The sequence below is a fragment of the Perca flavescens genome, chromosome 4, assembly GCF_004354835.1.
Source record: "Perca flavescens isolate YP-PL-M2 chromosome 4, PFLA_1.0, whole genome shotgun sequence".
Classification (NCBI taxonomy): domain Eukaryota; kingdom Metazoa; phylum Chordata; class Actinopteri; order Perciformes; family Percidae; genus Perca; species Perca flavescens.
Genome location: NC_041334.1, coordinates 7,695,967 through 7,720,094, shown reverse-complemented (window position 1 = coordinate 7,720,094; position 24,128 = coordinate 7,695,967). Strand labels below are relative to the sequence as shown.

The 24,128-nt window shown below is 41.5% G+C and overlaps 1 protein-coding gene across 5 annotated transcripts in view; it reads right to left on the bottom strand.

Annotated features, from left to right (window-relative positions):
* Positions 1-24,128, bottom strand: part of setd5 (SET domain containing 5) — a 68,139-nt gene that overhangs the window by 28,517 nt on the left and 15,494 nt on the right. For 2 of the 5 annotated variants that reach the window (XM_028575001.1, XM_028575004.1), the window contains exons 2-15: positions 10,490-10,747; positions 7,072-7,174; positions 6,447-6,709; positions 5,503-5,549; positions 5,214-5,401; positions 4,951-4,989; positions 4,564-4,854; positions 4,262-4,410; positions 4,024-4,141; positions 3,801-3,910; positions 1,217-1,460; positions 941-1,024; positions 613-774; positions 145-528 (exon numbers count right to left, since the gene is read on the bottom strand). In XM_028575001.1, the coding sequence (XP_028430802.1) occupies positions 145-528; positions 613-774; positions 941-1,024; positions 1,217-1,460; positions 3,801-3,910; positions 4,024-4,141; positions 4,262-4,410; positions 4,564-4,854; positions 4,951-4,989; positions 5,214-5,401; positions 5,503-5,549; positions 6,447-6,709; positions 7,072-7,174; positions 10,490-10,560 (2,253 nt within the window). In that variant the 5' untranslated portion in view covers positions 10,561-10,747. The remainder of the gene's footprint in view (positions 1-144; positions 529-612; positions 775-940; positions 1,025-1,216; positions 1,461-3,800; positions 3,911-4,023; positions 4,142-4,261; positions 4,411-4,563; positions 4,855-4,950; positions 4,990-5,213; positions 5,402-5,502; positions 5,550-6,446; positions 6,710-7,071; positions 7,175-10,489; positions 10,748-24,128) is intronic. The other 3 variants (XM_028575003.1, XM_028575005.1, XM_028575002.1) reach the window with 2 other exon arrangements.

Below are 24,128 nucleotides of genomic sequence, written 5' to 3'. Positions count from 1 at the left end.
CTGAGAACAAAGACAAACATTAATAATTAACTCTGCATTAGCTAGGAATTTACAAAATAACTAATATGATTAAGAAAGCTTGACTCAACCATGCCACAACCAAAATCCTACAAATAATTTCTACAAAGTCTAATGTCCTCTAACCTTCTTGGTCTTGGGGTAGCGCAAGTTGCCTCTATTTATGCAGTTTAAACCCTGGCCATCTCCATCTAGGAGATGACCCCCCAGACCTCTCTCTCCATGGCCATGTTCAGCACCATATGGGCCCTGAGAGCCCTCCTCGTCCAGAGAAGCACCCTGATCAGCTGATGATGGTGCTGCTGCCATGGCTGCAGCAGCAGCTGCTGCTGCTGCTGCTGCTTGCTGGGCGAGGGCTTGGCGCTGACGCCGGGCACGCTGGGATGAACTTGACCGGTAGCGAGAGATCCGACTTTTGGGCCGAGGCTTGGTAGGTCTAGCAGGTTTAGGGGGAGCAACTGGGGCAGGCAGGTTGGGTAATAAGGTCTTTTCTTCAATAGATGGCACTTCCTGAAAGATAATGTATAAATAGAATAAATCAAAAACTAAAAGATGAACATACACAGATGAAACAACCTGTTTTCTCTCACTGACCATGACATAGGTGGTGCGTCGTGTGCTGATCCCCACTCCAGTGTTATGGGGTATTGGATTGTTACCAGCAGGGTTTCCTGCCCCGTACTCACTTTCCACACCCTCCTCCTTCACCTCTGCTCCTCCTACTCTCTTTCGCCTTCTTTCCAGGCTGTTATGTGTCTTCATGAATAAGCACAGACACAAGAGGGGAGTTACACAGGCAGGGTCTGAGAATTATGAAACATTTTGTCTTTTGAATTACTGATGTATTGCTGGAATTTAAATCTATTGTCACAGAGAACTAAAATATCTACTAACTGTATTGAAAATAGTTAAAATGCCATACTCTTTTACTATAGATGGCGACCCCATTTTCATCCACCTCTCCTTCTTCTCCATCTTCCACCTTCAACTCATCCAGCAGTCTCTCCTAATTACACAGAAAGACAGCACATGAGGAAAACATCCTACACAGCTGGAAATAAAAGCAATATTTGGCTAATATAGGCATTTTCAAAAACTTGAAAATAACACTGTTTTTCCCTTCGTGGTAACATTAATATTTGATGGACTTTAATCTAAGCGATCATTGGACTGATTGGACCAAATGACACACACACACCTCTAAGTCACTGTTCCCCTGCATTTCTTTGGCCTCCTGGTCCAGGATCTGGTTGCTGTCATCGGCAACATAGTTTTCCAGCTCTCTCTTTCTGGCTTTTCTCCGTCGGGTCTCAGCACCAACCAGAGGGGAGGAAGGTGGCAGTGAGGGGGTAATGAGGAAGCTCTCCATGGGCCTCAGGTTGTGCTTCTGCACCAGGCAGTTCTGGTTTCCCTTATGGCAGGCACAGTCCACTTTATAATTACTGATGGTTTGTTAAGAGAGAGGAGAAGCAACAATGAAGAAAAAGCCGGAGGATCGAACACAAATACACAAAACACATTCTGTAGCAGCAACAAGCTAACAAGACTAGGTCAAAATCTAGTTTGTGACTAGGCCTTGTATTGTCAATGTGCTTAATTGTGGCCAAATTGTTACAGTGATAGTCAGGGGTGTTGTCTATTATGGGAATATAGATATTAAATGTTAATCTCTGGGTCACCTACACCTGCAATAACATTTCTTATTCATCTGCACCTTATTCATGTAGTGTATATCTGTAAAGTATATAAAAAGAGGTGTCTATAATGTACATTTTCAATACTATTTTGTACTATTATAACTCTTATTCTTATTTTTCTATTATATATATATATATATATATATTTTAAGATATTTATTTTTTCTTATATATACACACTTATATTTAATCTTTATTTGTGTTATCTGTTGTGTTTGCATTTGAGCTGCTGTAACAAGGGAATTCCCCTAGTGTGGGATCAAGCGGTCCCAGTAATATTTGTTTTATTGTGTACTAAAGTCATATCATATATATGACATGGTTACGATACATTTGAGACAAATCATGAGGACTACTTTTCAATGTAATCAAGCTATTTTCAACAATTTATTGTTCTGGATTACTCATTACTTATCTAAAGTGTTATTATGTAATCATTGTTACTTTGGTGGACAGACCGGATCTAGGTGGCCCAATGTTAATATCCCCATGAGAAACTGAAAGTGGAACTTATGTCCCACTGGCATCGTTTTCCTTGTGCTACTTTCAAATGGTTACATTTTAAAGGTCCAATATGTAATATTTGTACTGTAATAAATCCAAAAATGACACCAATGCCTCATTAGATATTAAGGAAACATGTTAAGCTGAAATACTATCTTTTCTGACAACAATGCTAATTTCAGTATTTTTTCTTTTTGAAATTTACATTCTGTGACGGAATTTATGTTTTGATCTGTGTGTTGTTATCAACGGCCCAGTTTGACAGCCAGGCCGGGTTGCCAGATATACCTGTAAAAACGTAAACGCAGCGCGCTACAGCTGTAACGGTAGTACAGCCATGAAAGCAGCTAACAAACGAACCGGGAGGACCAGGCAAGCAACCAATGGCTGTTTACAGCGTGTAGCCTCTTCAGCGGCTGGAGCCGACAACGGTGAGTTATTTTAAACCACGAGAGGGGGGCTGTAAATCGGAAAGAGAGGACTGTGAGTTTGCGGTGTGTTTAGCGATTGTTGCCGTAATTCTAAGCCAATGAAGTGTGTTCCGTCGGCAAGGTAGTGGTATTTTTAGCGTTTCGTATTGTAATTCTAAGCCGAGGAAGTGTGCCTGACTGGCGTGTGGAGAGGACAGTGAGGTTGTTGCGTTTTTAGCGGTTCATACTGTAATTTTAAGCCGAAAAGGTGTGTCTGTTAGTTGGTTACAGATCTCCGCGTGAGCACGGGCTTTTATGACTGTCAATATAGCCAGCATCTACCATTAGCTACTCTGCTGTGCTGTGGAGTAATGTCTGGCTATGTGAGACTAGCATCTAACGTTAGCTACTCCGCTGTGCTGTGGAGTAATGTCTGGCTATGTGAGACTAGCATCTAACGTTAGCTACTCTGCTGTGCTGTGGAGTAACGTCTGGCTATGTGAGAAAAGCGTCTAGCAACATTGTTGTGAATGCTGCGGTCTCAGCCTGGCAACCCCTGTGAACTTCGAGTCTGGGCAGGAGGGGGCGGGGGAAACGACTCTCCAGTATTTTGAATTGGTAGTGCAGTAACTATTTTAACCGCTAGCTGCCAGTATTACACACAATATTACATATTGCACCTTTAAACATTGTTATTTGAGTAGTTTATCTTTCACTCAAACCGGCCGCTGAAGTGCTGGCCGTTTTTTCTAAAAACATAGGCCTGCTTGTTTCACATATTTATTTGTGTGTGTAGAGAAAGGGCCAGAGAGGCGCGCACACGCACGCACGCGCACACACACACACACACACACACACACACACACACACACACACACACACACACACACACACACACACACACACACACACACACACACACACACACACACACACACACACACACACACACACACACACACACACACACACACACACCTGCATGAAGCCTACTCTGCCCTGCTAAGGCATGAAAACGTGAAACTAGTGCCAGCAGCAACAACATCCACCATGGAGGAAGTTAATCAGCTGATTGAAATTGACCTGTGTTGCTTTTTGTGGATTGATGCTTTCTAGTGAATGGTTCAAAGGCAGGTGGAAAGATGGATATGGGTTGAGGAGCAGTACTGACCAGTTATTGAACTCATAGTCAAATCCAATGGTGACCTCAGCGTCCTTTGTGATTTGACTGATGGCGTAGATACACAGATGGATCATGCCTTCAGCAATCATATGCCTTACCTGGTAAAGGAAACAGAGACACGAGTTATCTTTGAAGATAACAACAAAACTCAAAGCTACACAGAAAGGTAACATAAGTGGCAGGCATTGAGATTTAAAAAAATTAGGCTGACCTCAGCATTGGGTGTACAGGACCTTCTGATGAAGCGAGCGTCATTTCCAAAGGTCCTTGCATCAACACACATTTCTACATCATTAAACTTTGAGTAGAATAGCACAAATGGGTAGGGTCTGGAAAGATACGATGACATCAAACAGGTGAGACAACTCTAGAATCTTTGTGAAGGTTTTTGGATCCCCTGAATGTATAAAGAGTAGTAGCCCAATAACACAAACATCATAATGTCTTACTTTTTGAAGAAATGGCCGTTTACTTCAAACTGTTGTTTGAGCATGACCTTTCCCCGATATTCAATGATGAGTGTGTCTGGTTCCAGGTTCTTGGCTGCACGGAGGATCTTCCTGTGTTTCTGCACCCGTGTAACCCGCCCCAACTGTAGCTACAAAGAGCAAATCACAAAGCACTTATTTGCCAAAACAGGAAAATATTACACAAGGCAAGATTACACAATTGTGACTGTTATTTTTAGTTTTTTGAAAAGCTAATTTGCTCTTAAAGTGCAATTGTTGTTTGGTTCAGGACTTGGGCTGACCTGCATCTGTGAGCCGAGCACTGTGTTGTTACAGGTCAGTTCAGTGCGGTTGATGGTGTCCATGGCATCACCTGAGGCGTGGATCTGTGTAGCAGAAGGGGGTGTTGCAGTGTCGCCCTCTGCCTTTGAGACAGTGGTGTTGGCAGTGCGGTGGAGCTGGAGAAGGGTCTGGACATCAGCGCTGTACTGGTTGGCCAGAGCCTCCTCATACTGGTCCGTCCACTGGCGGATTCTGCTCTCCCATCCCTCTGCTGTATTCTCATCCAACACGCTGACTTCTGTTGTTGAGTTCTAGACCGAAGACAAGATGAAGCAGTTATTCTTTACAGAAAATAGAAACATGCAGCTTATCTTAAAGCATATCTTAACATACACCTCCAATCTTACCTTCATCCTCATAGACTTCCTAGAACCCTCTCTGAAAGCCTGAAAGAAGGAAAATGAACACATATCAATACATGCACATGTAAGGCAGCACTGTTCTACAATCAAAAACTAATTTGAGGTATTCTTAATGTGGCAAGGTAGTTAACAAAAAATAACAGCTGCATATTGGGCTTTGATCATAGCGTTTATCATTTGCTTCTATCTGCCAATGGATTCTTTGCTATACTCACTTTAGTGCACTCTGCTTGCAAGAGTTTGCATACCTTGACCTTCTTGCCCTTCGGCGTTCCACGGGCCTTCTCTGTGCTCTTCTTTCTCTTTTTGGATTTGCTCCTTTTGACCCGGTTGACAGTGAGTTTGATGCTGGTGGGTGTATGCTGGGTGGCAGTGTAAGAGATGGTGGAGGGCTCGACCTCTTCGTCTCCACTCTCAGTGGCACTGCTCTCTCCAGCTACAGACGAAAAAACAAAACACAGGTATACTCATCAGAGAGAACTTTACAAACTCCTATAGGGAAATGAAATAACCAAAAAAAGACAAGAGACAACGTACCTGAGACATTTTCTGTTTTTCTTTGTTGGCCTTCTGCTCCTTTCCTCCTGCAAAAAAATATGCAATAAAACACTTAAGCATGAGCTAAATCGGGCATGAAAAAGCGAAAAAGAAGTCAAATACTTGTTACAAGATCGTAGCAATGAAATTGCTGAACAGACTAAAAGGCCATGTACATGAATCAACAATTGCGCAGATGTTTGAAAATGGCAGAAGATTCTGCTCGCCAAACATTTTTGAGAAGGCGGTTTAAGTTTGAGGAGCGATCACGCCTAAATTGAGGTTTAGAAACAAGATATTTTATTCGGATTATATAGCTGACAAATGGACAGAGATTAGTGACATTAGTACTCCATGCTGCATTTTGACAAATTATATTTTAGATTTTATGACATATTGTAGAATTTAGAGTTTGACACCACTAAAAAAAAAAATCAAGTTTCTTGTTTCCTTTCTCATAAATATGCAAGACTTTTTGGAAGATCTAGTCATTAAAGTGATGGTTCGGAGTAATTTCACCCTAGGGTCCTTTGCACCTAGCCTCGTGAGACCGTCCTGATCTCGCAAGCTCCAGTTTTCCACTCGCAGATCAGTCTGGCATCTTGAGATAGAGAAAATTTGGAGCTGGGCCAATCAGCGTTGGTTTTGAGGTGGGTTAGGTGGTGATAGACAGATGGTTTATCCAATCAGCTAACCAGTATTTTCAGACAGCGGTAGCCCTAATTCTGTTAGCCGCTCGCTAATGCTTTTTTTCTCTTGGATCCTTCTTTTGGAATATGGTCCGGGAACCTGAAATGGTGCCTTTTATTCCTAAATTCTCGTTACACAAATGGCAGTGTAGGGTGAAATTACTCCTAACCATCACTTTAATTACACTTGCACCTGATGCAGCAACTGGAACTTATGCTTAAGGATCCAGACTGGGCAGGTTTTCCATCCCTTACCTGCAGTTGTCACATTTGATGAGCAGGCCATCCGAAGTCAGGCTGCAGTGACACCAACTGGCCACAGCCCCGTCTTCCTCTGAGGAGCTGTCGCTGTCGGCTGAGTTGTCCTCAGTAGTTTCATGATAGCGGGAGTCGCGTACCACGCCGTTGAGATCCATACGGGGAATGATGGTTTGGGAGAGCGGGGAGGCGGGTGGGGTGGGGGGAGGGGGCGCGCCATAGTTGTGATCCTGACAACACACAACGGAAGACTGTTGCATCTTCAAACAACGAGTGTTCAGGCAAAAGGGAAATGGAAAATGGAGACGAATGAAAATGAGGGCATAACAACAGGTATGTGAAACAGTACAGCTGTTAATAAAGGAAGTAGTTTGTGGTAACAAAGGACTTATAGCAGAATTTTTTTAAACTGCCTATCTAAAAGTGTTACTCTTACTGTTCTATAATAATAGAACACAGAACTTGAAAAGAATAGAAAACAGGAAAAGATTGGGTAGACTAAACAGTTATTATTTTAGCTTCTAAAATGTTTGTAATTATAGCCAAATTATCTTGGACTGAAAGAGAGCAATACTAATTTCATATAATAAGGCTATGATTAGAATTGATGCTTGGAACTCACAGCATATGGTAGTCCCCGATACCCATGACTCTGTGCACTCCCACAGCTGTGGTTGTTGTAGTTTTTTTCATTCACGGCAGGGCTTGCTTCAACTGACTCAGGGCTGGAAAATAACAAAAATTATTAATCCAAGGAATGACAATAGAACAGAAATTATATGTATAAAACAGTAGATATTTTCCACTATGATTTTCCAGGCCTTTGTAAAAAACAGTTTTAAACTAAAGACTTTAATCAGTCACTAGATGGCACCACAACCCTGAACTGGCTCCCAAGCCTTGAAGAACAGCAATTTAGGAAAATAGAATGTGTGAGCCATTATATGGTATGCAACTCCTTTTGCCCTTTAGCGGAGGTCTGAACAGACGGTACATTACTTTACTTTTCCCCCCTTGTACTCCAATTCTAGGGCAATTAAATGGCAAACGAATCAAAATGACAAAACGTTACATTTAAATCCTGGGATTTTGTATATCTAAGCAGACAGTGTATTTTCTTATGTGAATCAATCCTCTTGAAGTTTGGAGAAAACTAAAAGGGGCTGTGAACAGGTGGATGGGAGAGACCAGCTGCATTCCACATAACCTCAGTCACGTAAGCAGGCTGACCTACAGAGATGTGGCAACAGTTCTTACTTAAGCTGTCTGACGACATTTCCTCAGACACTACTTAACACAGCAAGGACTGATATGGAAATGTAATACAAGTCTACCTCCCTTACACAGAAGGAGGGCTGGGCAATACAGAATAAATGGTCAGTAGTTAGAATAACAGAAGAAACAGAGTTGATAACTAGGCTCCTGAAACATTTATTAGCATTAATAACAACTATTTGTTTTTAACTACATTTCGAATACATACAAAATAATTGCGAAGGCCAGTTACACACTGTACCCAGACTATTAAATATCACATAACATGTAGTGATAGTTTCAAATTAAGAGATTAACAGACGGGCACATTCTGTTTAATAAATTAAAAATAAAAGTGAGGATGTTCTGCTCTCCATTTGGATTGGTTAGAACATTGGAATGCAGTGAATTTACTGCAATCACTAAAATGTTTCAAGGTTTGAAGTGACTTTGATGGGGTAAACAAAATGCCAGTAGTGGTATTTTTATTTATAGTCCAGCCCTGTACAGGAGTCAGTGTTACATTGCTTAAGTTTAGACGGTTTTGAGTGCAACCAGCCTGACTGAAGCATCACATACTGTATTTCCTTTATAGCTGTCTGGTAAAGTTTAGTCTTTGGTGGACTGCACTGATATTGGAAGGAAGCATATTTTATTAAGCATATTATTATGTTAATAACCGGGTTATGCCAGTTCTCCCCGTATACATGAGAGGGGAAGAATGGGAAGAATGACAGGAGTAACTGTATCTCCGGTACAGTAGTTGGTGCTCTTTCAACGCACAACTAGCTTTTTCTTGACCGGCTACTAAATATGTAAAAATGTTACAACTTAATTGTTCATTCACACACTCTTGATTCACACACTCTTGTCACAGTATAGGGAAGCACAATGCTCTTGCCACATGACTGACAACTTTGTTTGGCTCATTATATCAGTAACTAGTGTCGCCCAGTGCCGGGTGGAATAATAGCCAAGTAACGTTAGCTGCCTCTGCATGGAGTAAAACAGATGGACCGTGGACCTTTACATGTTTCTTTCAATTAAGAAGCATTGCCAAACCATGATTATTCAGGGTTTTATATAATCACGGCTTGACTACTGCAACTCCCTTTTCACCTGCCTCTGCAAGTCGTCCCTGGACTAGTCCATAATGCTGCTGCAATTTGTTTTGTTTTATTAGATCCACATTAGTAACTGCATTAAAGCAGCTATTTAGGTGGTGTAAATGATCAGAGGCCTGTACTACGAAGTTAACTTCAGGTTCAACCCAGGGTTTTGTGTGTCACGATGGTGGATCACTTGTTACCGGGTTAAATCGCCATAGTAATTTATGTTGAACACCTAACCTGCTCGGGAGCAGGTTACATTGGAGATTAAAGATAAGTCGGTGAAAAGCACCTCCTACTGACCAATCAATACTCGATTGATAACAGCATCACCGTTCTTAGGAGATCCGGTGGAGCTCGGTGCGCAGAGAGAGAGAAGAAAGAAAGAGAGAGAGAGAAAGAGAGAAAGAAAGAGAAAGAGAGAGAGAGAGAGAGAGAGAGAGGTGCGCTCATAAAAGTTAAAACATTTAGAGACCGACAACCCTGTTAACATTCCCTAATGGGTATTTTTATGAAAGATTTTCAGCGGAGGGAATTATGTATAGGCTATTTGTTGGCTTCTTGAGCCGCGTGTTGCCAATGCGCACATCGGTTTGAATTATGTTTTTATATATTTTTTTATTTGTTCTCACGATCGCTTACCACTACCAGGGTTGCAACTAAAATAATAGGCTAAAGCAACAACAGTTTATGGAAATCATAAGTGTAATTATGGTCAGATATTGTGCCAGACTGATGGGGAAGTGATATTGATAAGCGTTATGATTTACGTATTTACAGCGTCTGCTATTTTTTTTTTTTTTTACAATCTTTCCTTCTTGTTTTAGAAAGCAGCGACTGTATTGCTTTTTTGCCTGTAAAACCGTATCTGAGTTCTCCATATTTATGTAGAATTACTCTTCTTATGTAGATCTGGTAGATGTTTGCGATTGGTCATGCTGTGCAAACACCGCCTCTGGATTGGGAAACCCTGGGTTGATTGAACTAGCTGTTAACCACCATCATGACACAGCTTAGGTTGTTAGGACCGCGGTTGTTAGGTTAGGTGAAGCCGGGTAAATGAAATAAATCCAGGGCATGTTGATCTTTATTCGTAGTACAGGCCTTAGGTTAAACAGGAAGTTTGTTTACCACCGGTGACACTGACAAACTGGTCTTACTATTCAACAGGACAACAACATGAGGAAAATTAAAACCTGAAAAGAAAGACAAACTGGTCTTACTATTCGACAGGACAACAAAATGAGGAAAATTAAAACCTGAAAAGAAAGACCATCCGTAGCAGTTACCTGCACACTGTACAAACAGGTCAAGATCCATCCATACACAAACGTTACAAAATTAAATAAAAATCAAGTTAACAAGTCAAGAACTATATTCAAGGGAAGTCCGACCTTCCCGTCTTGCATAAGGCATAGCATCTTATGGCCACTGCACGAACACAGCAGTCACCACCAAAACGCTGCTTTACTTCTGAGGTCAATAAATTAATTAATTTAACGTTCAAGTAACATATTGGAGCAATGTTGCCAAATCATATCGGCAAATAATTTGGCAGGTAAATTGATGGGCAAAACCACCAAAATAAGACCCTGGTTGTAAATTAACAGATTTTTTTCTTTAATATGAGGGCACAGCTACATATTTGAGTCCCACTAGCAGGTAATGAGTACTTACTCTGATCCAGCAGCCATATCTGAGTAAGACGTTTCAGGTGTGGTGACTCCCAGCGCGATTACTATGCTCATGACGTCCAGCACAGCGACGCGTGGGAGGGGGGGGAAGTAGGGGAAAGGGGAGGGAGAGGATGGGATGGGGGAGGGAGGGAGGGGAGGAGGAGAGGGGAGGAATCACAGGGTCCCAATTACAGCAGCAGACCACTCCAAAGGTGGGGCGCCGCCGAGCCGTAGCCCACGGCTCACGGTCATGGGGGGCCTGAGGAGAGAGAGCAACAATCAAATCAAACAGTGACTGGGATTTTTATGTGTAAGTTTAAACCTTTTAAATGCAGCAACAAATTGGTCAAACTTAAACAGGAAATACAATTTCAGAAAATAATGTTTATAAACATGGAATTGAATAGATCGGCCCTAATGTCACCGATACCAGATACAGCCATTTGAGTCAGTATCAGTCAGATATCAGTATTAGAGCATCGCTAAAAAGAACAAAACAAAAAACACCATTACACCATGACAGAGTGTGAGAAACCCCAAAGAACATTGATTTATCTCAATGTGTTTTTATTGAGTTTTTTCATATGTAAAATAAAAGAAATATGAATATTTTTCTTTTCTATTAATTTATTTTATAAAAATAATTTTAATATAATTTTTTACATTGATAGGACAGCTTTAGCTAGGAAAGAGAGTGGGGACAACATACACTAAATGGCCACAGGTTGGACTGAGCCTTGGTACATGGGGTGCACGCTTAACCAGGTGAGCTAACAGGGTGACCCAATATGTAAATATGGGGCGCCGTCAAGGGCTGGGCGATATGGAGAAAATCAGATATCACAATATTCTTGTCCAAATACCTCAATGTCAATATTGCAACGATATTGTAGGGTTGACTAGTATTGATGCTTTCACAAAATATTTACACAATGAGAGATGAGATAAATAATAAGTGATTATTTATGGTAAGGATATCAAGGCGTAGTCGGGGTGGGGAGGGGTTGCAGTTCGGTGGGTTGGGGATCTCATCGCTGCGCTTTGCAGATGATGTGGTCCTGAAGGCATCATCGGCCTGTGACCTTCAGCACTCACTAAATCGGTTCGCAGCCGAGTGGGAAGCAGTTGGGATGAGGATCAGCACCTCTAAATCTGAGGCCATGGTTCTCAGCAGGAAACCGATGGAGTGCCTACTCCAGGTAGGGAATGAGTCCTTACCCCAAGTGAAGGAGTTTAAGTACCTTGGGGTTTTGTTCGCGAGTGAGGGGACAATGGAGCGGGAGATTGGTCGGAGAATCGGCGCAGCGGGTGCGGTATTACATTCAATTTATTGCACCGTTGTGACGAAAAGAGAGCTGAGCCAGAAGGCAAAGCTCTCGATCTACCGGTCAGTTTTCGTTCCTACCCTCACCTATGCCATGAAGGCCGGGTCATGACCGAAAGAACGAGATCCAGGGTACAAGCGGCCAAAATGGGTTTCCTCAGGAGGGTGGCTGGCGTCTCCCTTAGAGATAGGGTGAGAAGCTCAGTCATCCCTGAGGAGCTCGGAGTAGAGCCGCTGCTCCTTCACGTCGAAAGGAGCCAGTTGAGGTGGTTCGGGCATCTGGTAAGGATGCCCCCTGGGCGCCTCCCTAGGGAGGTGTTCCAGGCACGTCCAGCTGGGAGGAGGCCTCGGGGAAGACCCAGGACTAGGTGGAGGGATTATATCTCCAACCTGGCCTGGGAACGTCTCGGGATCCCCCAGTCGGAGCTGGTTAATGTGGCTCGGGAAAGGGAAGTTTGGGGTCCTCTGCTGGAGCTGCTCCCCCCGCGACCCGACACCGGATAAGCGGATGAAGATGGATGGATGGATGGATGGATGGTTATAGGCAAATAATAGAACAGCTTGAACAGTCTGGTAAGTGCAGAAAATTACATCACTTTTCTGTAATGCCGCCTTTAAAACCAGGAAAACACAAAACTTATGCCATATAACTATAACAATATTAGGATATCCAAAATCTAGGACGATATCTGGTCTCATATGAGGATATCGATATTATACTGATTTATTACATGGCTTGGTTGGATTCTAAGGCATTGTGCAGTCTGTTATTTCTTGATAACAGACCGTACCAGTATAACCATGAGTATAACACACTGGTGCCATGCATAGCAGAGCGTTGCCATGGACGCTGTTCTGTTCACTCTGGAGGACAGCTATCAATCCGCTGAAAGAAGTCCGGATAATTAATCAACTGTGGCAAAAAGTGGGGAAACGTGGATCAACTTCTGTCCAATTCAAGCAATGACAGCAGATCTGGTGGTCTATTGCTACATCTTTATATATGGTCTATGATCACTACGCAGTAACAGCCGTAGGGACAACAACGTTAATTAGTTAGCTTACATTGCAACATGTTTAACGTTACAGGTGTGTCAACTGCAGCAGCTGTGCAAAAAGGAAAGGAGATGAATGAGGACATAAACGTCAACATAAATATTCCCAAAAAAGCCATTCACTGTGTCTCACTTCACCGTCAACGGAAATGTTCAGCTTAATGTGAATTAGAGCAGCCGATTGCCCGCTAGTGATTAAAACAGCTGCTGGGTAATTTGTCCACTTATAGCTAGCGATAGCATGGCAGCACCCCATAACAGCCCAACTCATAAAATATACGGCTACTACCACAGCCCGTGATTGGGATAAAATGCGTACCCGGACCGGTGGCTTTTGCCAGAAATGTATTCGCTGCAGGAAGGGGAGATACTGTGGTGTTGAGTAATAGACGAAGTGTTGCATTAAACAGCTACAGAGTTGACATTGTTATGGTCGCAGGATTCCAACCGTAGAGGCGGAATAGACTTTTTATTTTCTTTAGCGGAAGCAATACAATCGTATTTAAATCAATAAACTCCTTTTTAAAATCAACATTTATTTTATTTATTGGGTAAGTAGCCATGTAATAAGCGGGATAATAGAGCGAGGCTGATGTTGTAGCCAATACAACCGCGACAGGGTGATCAGGACCCTGACGTGAAGCGGTCTTGAATCAGCCTGAAGGGGTACTACATTATTCAATTCAATTTTATTTATAGTATCAAATCATAACAGAGTTATCTTGAGACACTTTACAGATAGAGTAGGTCTAGACCACACTCTATAATTTACAAAGCCCCAACAATTACAGTAATTCCCTCAAGAGCAAGCATTACCAGTGGCTATTGCGACAGTGGCAAGGAAAAACTCCCTTTTAGGAAGAAACCTCGGCAGACCCAGACTCTTGGTAGGCGGTGTCTGACGGGGCCGGTTGGGGGTGTGATGGCGATAATAGTTCCTTACATACTGTCCAGCCCTAACATGAAGTGATATCTTTTATAGACTGGTTTGTATCTGCAGTATAGGAAGAACCAATTTAATGGCAGCAAAGGTGTAATTAATAACAGTGTACCAGTAAACCACTGAAATGAGCCATTATGCACAGTACCAGGGTCCTGGAAATGAAACGACATGGAAGTTGTTAGTAATTTTATAATTTACTCCTGCGCTTTTCCTGCTATTAATGACAACATGTCTACCTGAAAAAACTATTGGCTGTACATGAGTATCTGCCTGTTACATTGGCAACCCAGTCTAATCCTTTTTTCTTAAAATTTACTTGGTTGCTAAATGACAAGCAGCGCAGTTTGTTATCATTAAAAACAGCTGTGCAAATAAATGTATGAGGAATACCAGCATGAAGCCAATTTACCAATAGTAGGTCACCTTGGGGAGAGGTACATGTGGAAATTGAAGAACAGCTAATTCAAATTCTCAGACAATTCTGCTACTGACTAGTAAATTACTTTTAACAGAACATTTTTTACAGTTAAAAGTAATGTTCATATTAACAGGGCTCCTTTACTTGAGGACACAACAGTCGTTCCAGTTGAAGAGTGACACAGGTACACCATCCTTACAGTTCTAATGAAGAACATGATATGCTGACTCATATTAAGAATGAAAGCTTTTACGTGAGAAGCAGCAGAAAGCTTTCATATGCCTGTTCCTAAAATTATAACACAATATGCACATGGTGCAATAGGCCTGTCTCTTATCCATACAGAGGCTTCCATCATGGAGGGGAGGATGGGGAGGCTATTCAAAGAGCAGAAAAAAACAAGGGGCTTTACAGCTCTGCTTACACTGAGCCTTCCAATAGGATGCACTGATAAAAAGGCAACCAGCAGGAGGCACCTTCCTCCCAGATGCCTGGACGGATTCAGCCAACGTGTGGCCCAGCCTTCTTGTCATGTGACCACATTCTGCTGAAACACTGACCCAGACTCCTCTGCTCTCATCTCTCCCTCTTCCGCACCATCCTCCCTACCTCGCTTTCAGACACAGAGCCAGAGACAGATCCCACGGCTGCAGAAAGAGAAACAGGCCCTCCTGTGCTCTGTTCACACACTAAGGAGACGATTCGGCTTATAGCAAGATCATTCCCCGGGCAAACACGTACAAATACTTTACCCCACAAACCAAACTGATCGGATTCACCATTATAACATTTTCAAAAAAGCAAAGCCAGTCTTACACAACAAAAAATAACCCTAACTTTAAAAACATATGCTGGTTTACCAGAAGAGAGACACAGCAACAGGATGCATGACATTTCTGTAGTGGTCCCCTGGCTACAGTGACTGATGCCCTGGCTCTTCAGCACCAGGGCAACCACAGCAAGGCTGGGGACTTTCAATAATGTCGAGGTCAGTTCAACCAGAAGGTCACAACAAGAAATGTCAGCTAGCTCTTGGTTACAGAAGCAGAACGTTCTGTTACAACTCAAATGGCTTCAATGAAAACAGAGACACACAGGTGTGGACATTCAGACGCTACAGGAAGGCGGAGTTTGGTTATTCAAAGACTGTTCCGCTTTAAACATGACTCATAAGATACATTGATTAGACAAGAGCATGAAAGTGAGCATGAAGGGGTAACGTGAGTGGATCCCATGGCGCCCCATCCATTTAAAACCACTGGCTTTTTATTATCCCTATGATCGCTGCCTCACAAAAATAGCCACCATACTCATACCTAACTCACAAAGGGACACTATTTGGGCCTCTTCCAAAAGAATCAGACAGTGAACTAGGGAGGTAAATTCCATACAAAGAAGGAACGTCATTCTTTACCTTGCTTCCTTCTCCTCCTCCCCCAGCAACTCCCTCCCTTCCTCGTTTGTTCCTCTGGCCATGAATACCGGGCTCAAATTACCAGCAGGCTCGACAAAGTCTTTCACTTCCACTAGAACAGAGGCCATTTTGGAGACAAGTCCAAGGGGGAGGAACATACACACAAAATGAACAGTTAAGGATACCCTCTCTTACTCTCATTTCACCATAACACTCTCCCCTCTCTTCTTTTTCTAACACACTAGTGTTCCGACATAATTAAGTACTGACAGACGTGCATTGTACTGTCTTAAAATAAGCAATTTGATTATCAGGCACATGCATACATAAAAAGTGTAGCCCACCCCATGGACTCAATATTACATTAACTTACACATGATTCAGTTAACATTAAAGCAAGATTTAAAAGTAGCATCTCCTTGGGGCACTGTCTAGCCCGTCCATCTGCACTCGGCGCTCCGACCTACACACAGATTTGCACGAGTACTGCTGCGTTGCTGCTTAAGAGCAGAGAAAGGACCACAATGTTACTTAATGTCTCATTCACTGGTAAGCAAACACCTAATATTGTGATACCAAACGTTAAAAACAAACATGACTACTGTTAGCAATGTGACAAAGACACACATTAAGGTCAGGCTCGTACACTGGAGGTGGAGTGAATGTTGAAACTGCATTCACATGCAGTTTTATACAGTCTATGGTGAAAACCCAGTGTAAAGCACAGTGAGACAAATGTATGTTTTTTTTTTTTTTTTTTTTTTTTTTAAAGTGTGCGATGACACTGTCATTTCCAACCAATCACATAATTCGTGCCGCTCCGGCTGTTAGCAATCCAGGTCGTGCGCAATTCACATTGAAATCGACCCTAGCCTACCCTCATCAAACCCATTGCTTACTGTACCTTTAACCGTCTGTAGGTGCTTTTCCATTCACCTGTTTTTATGGACATTTTCATGCCATAATTTCGAGAAAAAAAAAAGTCTTGAAATATCTCAAAAATATTTTTATGCTTGGCTGAGGTGGAAAAGTTGGTATACTGATAAAAGCAAAATGCTACAAAGTGCAATGGAAACAGATTTAGCAAATACATTAAAATGTGTGTGCGGTGTTTCCCACTGAATTAGACCAGGGGCGACAGGGACCTTAGCCGTTAGAAGATGCTTTTTGGGGTTTACTCTTTTTTATGGCCATTATATGGCTTAGATGCAAGGTTTAAGCATTTTTGCGCACCACCTAAGCATACGTAAAATGTGGAGAGCATCTGGATGCTGAGCCAACATGTCACAAAGCCACACCCACGTAACTATGAAGTTAGCATTAATGTTATATACGCAACTAAGTTTAACACATTTTTTTTTTTCTGTTTCACCTTTCGGTTACTGTTTTGGTGTGGAGGGGAGGGGGAAAGGAGATCACGATTGTATGTAGTCTGGATCGATGACCGTTCATTTCTAGGATAATCGCTGGTTGTTCTGCCGGATGTCTCTCACCTTACAAAACTTTGTTTCGTGAAACAACAACAACAAACAAGCTACACACTGAAAATGGCATGTTTTGAAGAAAGAAGTTTTGGATGGTGCAACAAGGCAGGTTTGCTTGGTTCTTTCTGGGAATGATTATGAAGATTTACAAAGAATATGTTTAACATTTGCTATCCAACTGGGACGTTTTGGGACCGATTATGGCAGGATTGCTGTTGACAAAGTAACGTTACAAGAGGGCAATACACTGGTAAGAGGAAATTATGTTTAACCATGTAACCAGCTAATTTAAAAAAACAAAAACATGTTATTGTATTGTGTGAATAGTTAACTTCATTTTATATTATCCTTCCTGAGACCAGCTTAGCACCACCCAAGACGATTGTGATTGTTGTTTTTTTTTTTACTTATTTATTGGGTTTTCAGCAACAACATTCCAGTATATACACTCTTCTCTATCCAGCTGTAGGCAACAATTCTGCACATTATATCCAAATTAAGATTATAAGCAAGTAAGACAAACAAATAGAAACAAAGCAAAAACAAATACAAATATCCACTCCCACACATTAAATATATTAAATCAAAAATTCAGATATTCATATATGCACAAGTGCACATACAGATGAGCAGTCAGGAAACTGGCAGGGCTTACACTAAGCATTGTAAGGCATTGTGTGGAATATGTATAAAATAACATTAAAATAAAGATAGAGGAGGGGGAAGGCTAATCAGTCTTATTGCATTAGTAAAGATACACCGCTTAGTAAAGATGGACTTAATAAATATGTAATGTGCTCCATCTGATAGAGGTCCCAAACCTTCTGGATCCATGTACAGTATTATATTAAGGGGAGGTTGGTTTCAACCATCTAATAGTTATACACTTCAATGTTGCTGTAAGTAATATGTTTAAAAGATATTTCTCGGACCTTCCATTCAATCCTTTAGATATCACTACCAATAGAGCCACAGTGGGATCTCGAGGTATATCCTGTTGGAAGACCTCTTTAAGAGCATCAAATCCCAGAACGTCTTTAGTTTGGGACAGAACCAAAATATATGGGTATGATTGGCAGTATGTGCTCCACAATTCCTCCAACATGAGCTGGAATGTGACTGGCTCATTCTAGATACTATTTCTGGGGTCCTGAAAAACCTAACAAATGTTTTCCACTTGAATTCCCTCCATGTATTCGAACTTGTGGCCCAGTGTGCCTCACTACACACCTCCTCCTATGCTTCCTGCAATACGTCTATGTCCATTTCTGCCTCCGATCTCTGCTTTATCCACAAGGAGTTTTGTGTATTCATGGATAAAAATATATTGTAGAGTTTACTAATCATTTTTTCATCTCTATTTCCTGTTTGTATTTCTATTAGGAGCTGCTGGATGGGGGAAGTTTTTATGAGTTTTCCCCATTCCTTGTGCCCTGTCAGAAATGTTCTAAGTTGCAGATATTGATAGAAATCTGTCTTGGGGAGACCATAATTGCTTCTCAACTGCTCAAATGTCCTTAGATTACCAAAACTGAATAACTGGTGCAGATAAATCAGGCCATATTCTGACTACTTTCTGAAGCCAGTCCAATTTATTAAGTATAAAGCTCTTCAAGGACCTTATGCTGATTAATGATGATATTTGTGTCGGTAATCCAAAAGTTGACTGTACTTTAACCCAGATTTTAAGAGTGTTCTTAGTCCAAGTTGCCATTTCCTTTATGGGGGCAGCCAGGAAGGGTAGGTCTTGCAGAGATTTTAGCGAGCATGGGCTTTTTTCTATGTTAAGCGAACGCGTACTGTGTTGTTCTGAAGCCACGCTATCATAGGCTTCATTTGTGCAGCCCAGAAGTAGTATTTTAGGTTTGGAAGCTTAAGACCACCGTTTGATTTAGATAACGGTAGAGTTTTAAGTGAGATTCTAGGGTGCTTTTTGTGCCATATAAATTTTGACATCATTCTCTCCAAATTATCGAATGTAGACTTTGGAATTTCTATAGGTAGCATCTGAAACAAGTAAAGTAATCTGGGTAGAACGTTCATACGGACACTTTCAACGCACCCCAGTAGGGACAGAGGGAGCACAGACCACCGTTCTAAATCATTAATGCTCTGAATAATCTTACTATAATTAGCGTCAAACAGGTTCTGCAGAGATGGGGGGAATGTATATACAGTACAGGCCAAAAGTTTGGACACACCTTCTCATTTAATGAGTTTCCTTTTTATTTTCATGACTATTTACATTGTAGATTCTCACTGAAGGCATCTAAACTATGAATGAACACATATGGAATTATGTACTTAACAAAAAAGTGTGAAATAACTGAAAACATGTCTTATATTTTAGATTCTTCAAAGTAGTCACCCTTTGCTTTTTTATTAATAAGGGAAAAACTTCCACTAATTAACCCTGACAAAGCACACCTGTGAAAACCATTTCAGGTGACTACCTCATGAAGCTCATTGAGAGAACACCAAGGGTTTGCAGAGTTATCAAAAAAAAGCAAAGGGTGGCTACGTTGAGGAATTTAAAATATAAGACATGTTTTCAGTTATTTCACACTTTTTTGTTAAGTACATAATTCCATATGTGTTCATTCATAGTTTTGATGCCTTCAGTGAGAATCTACAATGTCAATAGTCATGAAAATAAAGAAACACATTGAATGAGAAGGTGTGTCCAAACTTTTGGCCTGTACTGTACCTAGATATTTAATACCCTCAATGGACCATTTCAATCCACTCTGAAGCTTTACACTATGTGGGACCGTGCCATTTATATCCATAGTTTTCTCCACATTTACCTTGTATCCTGAATAAAATCCAAACTTGGATATTTGTTGATGCGGTATCGTTAATGCCAGTTTTGTTAGATACAGAATTACATCATCGGCATAAAGCGATAATTTGTGTTCCTCTTCATTAATTACAATTCCTTTTATGCCATTATCATCCCTGAGGAGTGGGCAAGCGGTTTGATACTAATAGCAAATAGTAAAAGGTGATAAAGAGCCGCCTTGTCTGCAGCCACATTCCAAAGTGAATCTTTCTGATCTACAGCCGTTAACTTTGACTACTGTTACTTTGACTACTTGTACTCGTCACCACAGGCAACGTGTACAATGTTTGTATCAAAGTTATAAAGTTAGGGCCGAATCTAAGGCTCTTTAATGTTTGAAATAGATATTGCCATGATACACGGTTGAATTCCTTTTGGGCATCTAAGGATATAATTACGGATTCCAGTTTCTTATCTTGCTGGTGAGATATTATGTTTAGTAAACGGCGTACATTATCTCTGTAGTATCTCCCAGTGATGAATCCAGTCTGATCGGGATGGATTATGTGAGTGATTATCTGATTCACTCGCCTGACCAGGACTGCCGTCAATATACGCAGGTCCCCATTCAGCAGTGATATTGGTCTGTAGGATTGACATTCAGTGGGATCTTTACCTTATGTATCATCACTATAGTGGCCTCATTCCAGGATGGTTCCATAATTTTTGTGCATGCTGGTATGCCTTTAGTAGCAGCGGTGACAGTAAATCTTTGAATGTCTTGTAAAATTCATTACTATAGCCATCTGGACCTGGGCTTTTATTGTTTTTGAGAGATGAAATCACCTGCTTGATCTCCCATTCTTCAATTTGCCTGTCTAACTCTTCTGCTGCAGACTCTGTGAGTTCAGGCAATTTTATGTGGTCCAGAAACTCTACAAGTTTCGTGTCATCTGAGCAGGTGTCTTTATTTTTATATAAACCTTTATAAAACTCTGCAAAGGATTCTGCTATTTTATCAGGTTTTGTGACAAAGGTGTCCGGCAACTTTACTCTCTGCACCGTGTTAGATGCTTGCTGTTTTCTTAAACTAAATGCTAATAATCTACTCGCCCTATTGTCATATTCATAGTAACGTTGCTTGGTAAATCTCAGTGCTCCCTCAATTTTGTCCGATAGTAAACTATTAAATTCTCTACGAGCTGAATTCAAATTATTTAGGATATTGATTGAGGCCAATTTTTTGTGTTTTGTTCAAGCTCTTTTATTTTATCCACCAGTTCTCTCGGTTTAGACTCTCTTTTTTCCTGGCGGACGAAAATGAAATAATTCGGCCCCTGATATATGCTTTGGCACAATCCCACAGTATAAATGGTGATGTTTCAGATTGTGATTGGTTTAAAGAAATGCAAACCTGCAGCGTTTTTTTCTACTTTCTCCTGCAATGTGTGGAGGAACAGCGCTGTGGAGTAAGGTCTGGCAATGCGAAACTATGATTTATGTAATCTGAAGAGAACATCACTCACCTGTTACACAGCACGCTTCGAAACCTAGCATCACCGCGCACAGCTAGCATATGGTAATGTATTCAATGAGTTCACCTAGAATTCATAAACCGCAAGTATGTTAAGTTAGTTTTTCTCTGTGGTTGTTTTTTTCATAAAGAACTGGGCTGGTCAATGTTGATATTGTGGCGGGACGCCGCAAATAAATTAATGTATAGTAAAACACTGCAAGGTATGTATCGGATTGGTTGGCGGGATGGAGTCAATCACTTCCCAACATGGCAAAGTGGTCGTTTCCACATATAGCTTCAAGGACACAGCTAGAAGGGTTATACATGAACATACATGCAACAACAGCATGTCCATGCTTGCACAGTGTCCACCTGTGTCTTTCAAATCCTCCACAACACATCCAGTCCAGTGAGAATACACCAGCCCCCTCAGTCCGCCCTCGCACACATGCTTGCTGAAGGAAGGATAGGGATATATCAGCCATTCCCCACAACTGCGCAGGTCAAGCTGCACTTTCTGAGCTACAGCAGGAGGAAATTTAAGATGAAAAACAGGCAAATCAAAAGGGCCGGCCTTTAAGACAAACATGTCACTGATATGTGGCCAGGGCTCATTGTAGATCTTTTTCCCACTCACCCAAACACATTTACAATATCACAAAGAGACACACTCACTCTCTCACTCACACACACACACTAACATTTAGCCACTCACTACTAGCCTACTTCAGCGTGTAGGAATGAAAACTGACCGTATTAATATTAGGGGTGTAACGATTCTCCAAATCCTCGATTCGATTACTTTTGATTCTAAGGTCACGGTTCGATTCTCGATTTTTTACATAAAAAATTTTTAAAGCACAGGTTGCTATGCCATTTTTAGACTAGACTTTTATGCAATATAATATCTGACCTTTGTTTGCAATGTACAACATTATATTGTCAAATTTAAAACATTTATTAACAACATAATGTAACAATAACATATTCTTTGTTGTTGCAGGACAGTCACCTATTGTTACACAAACTCCTGGGCAGTTCAGTGCTTGTGTTTCTTTTTTTACCTTCATAGTGATTACACCTTTTTTGTGGCAGCAATAGCCAGTGATGTTTCCTGTTTCTGTAACGTTAGCGGGACTCTCACGGCGCGATACGGACAGACTGAGTCTGATAGCCGGTAACGTAATTGTCCACCGCAGGATCATGTCGGGTTTCTTGAATAGGACTTCAACTTTTTGCTGCAGGCATTCAAAATAAATGGACTACTACTCTCTGCCACCACCAATGTGTGTAGTACCCACCTGGATGATGCACGGTAGCCTTATGATGCCAGACGCTCACCACAAATCAGCTCCGTAGAGAGGGAGGGGAACATGTTTTTTAGTGCTGGGGGAAATCAGAGCACCTGGAAAAAACCTACGCATACAGGGCGAGAACATGCAAACTCCACATAGAAAGGCCTGAGATCACCAGGGTTTGAACCTTTTTGCTGTGAGACCACAGTGCTAACCATTGGGCCTCCATGCTGCTAGTCTCGCATTGCCAGACCTTTCTCCACAGCGCTGCGGAGGAGGATCTGGCTAGTACACACAGCCTTCCCAGATGGGAGAAAAAATGGTATGGTTCATTAGCATTTCTTTAAGCCAATCACAATCGTCATGGGCGGCACTAAGATGGAAATGGGCGTGGCTGGATTTACCATGATGCCTGTACTACGAAGCAAGATTTGGCGTTAACAAGGTAACTTCAGGTTCAACCCGGGGCTCTGTGTATCACGACGGTGGATCACTTCTTACTGGGTTATATCGCCGTGGTAATTTATGCTGAACACCTAACCTGCTCGTTATGGAGATTAGAGATCAACCGGTGTAAAAGCACAGCCTACTGACCAATCAATACTCGATTGATAACGGCGTCACCGTTCTTAGAAGATCCGGTGGAGCTCAGTGCGCGGAGAGAGAGAGAGAGGTGCGCTCATAAAAGTTAAAACATTTAGAGACTGACAACCTTGTTAACATTCCCTGATGGGCATTTTTATGAAAGATATAGATTTTCAGCGGAGAGAATTACGTATAGGCTATTTGTCGGCTTCTTGAGCAGTGCGTTTTCCAATGCGATACATCGGTCTGAATTATGTTTTTGTATTTTTTATTTGCTCTTACGATCGCTTACCACTGCCAGGGTTGCAACTGAAATAATAGGCCAAAGTAACGACAGTTTATGGAAAGCATAAGTGTAATTATGGTAAGATCTTGTGCCTGACTGATGAGGAAGTGATATTGATAAGCGTTATGATTTACGTATTTACAGCGTTGGCTTTTTTTGCCATCTTTCCTTCTGTTTTAGGAAGCAGCGACTGTATTGCATTTTGCCTGTAAAACCGTGTCTGTGTTCTTCATATTTATGTAGAATTATAGTTTGCTCTTATGTAAAATATGCGGCTCTGGTAGATGTTTGCGATTGGTCATGCTGTGCAAACACCGCCTCTTTTATGTGAACGCGCGCGTTGCTGAATTGGGAAAGCCTGGATTGATTGAGCTAGTTCTTAATTTTTATTTTGTCCTGTGTTCTGAAGAGAAATTCGTGTTTTGTGGCTAGCTACGAAAATTGGTTTGGTTGTGAATTGCGCATAGTTTAACGTGGCAAAATTCTTTTGAAAGCTTTTGGTCAGGTCCATCTGGAGACGGTACGGACCAGGTTTCAT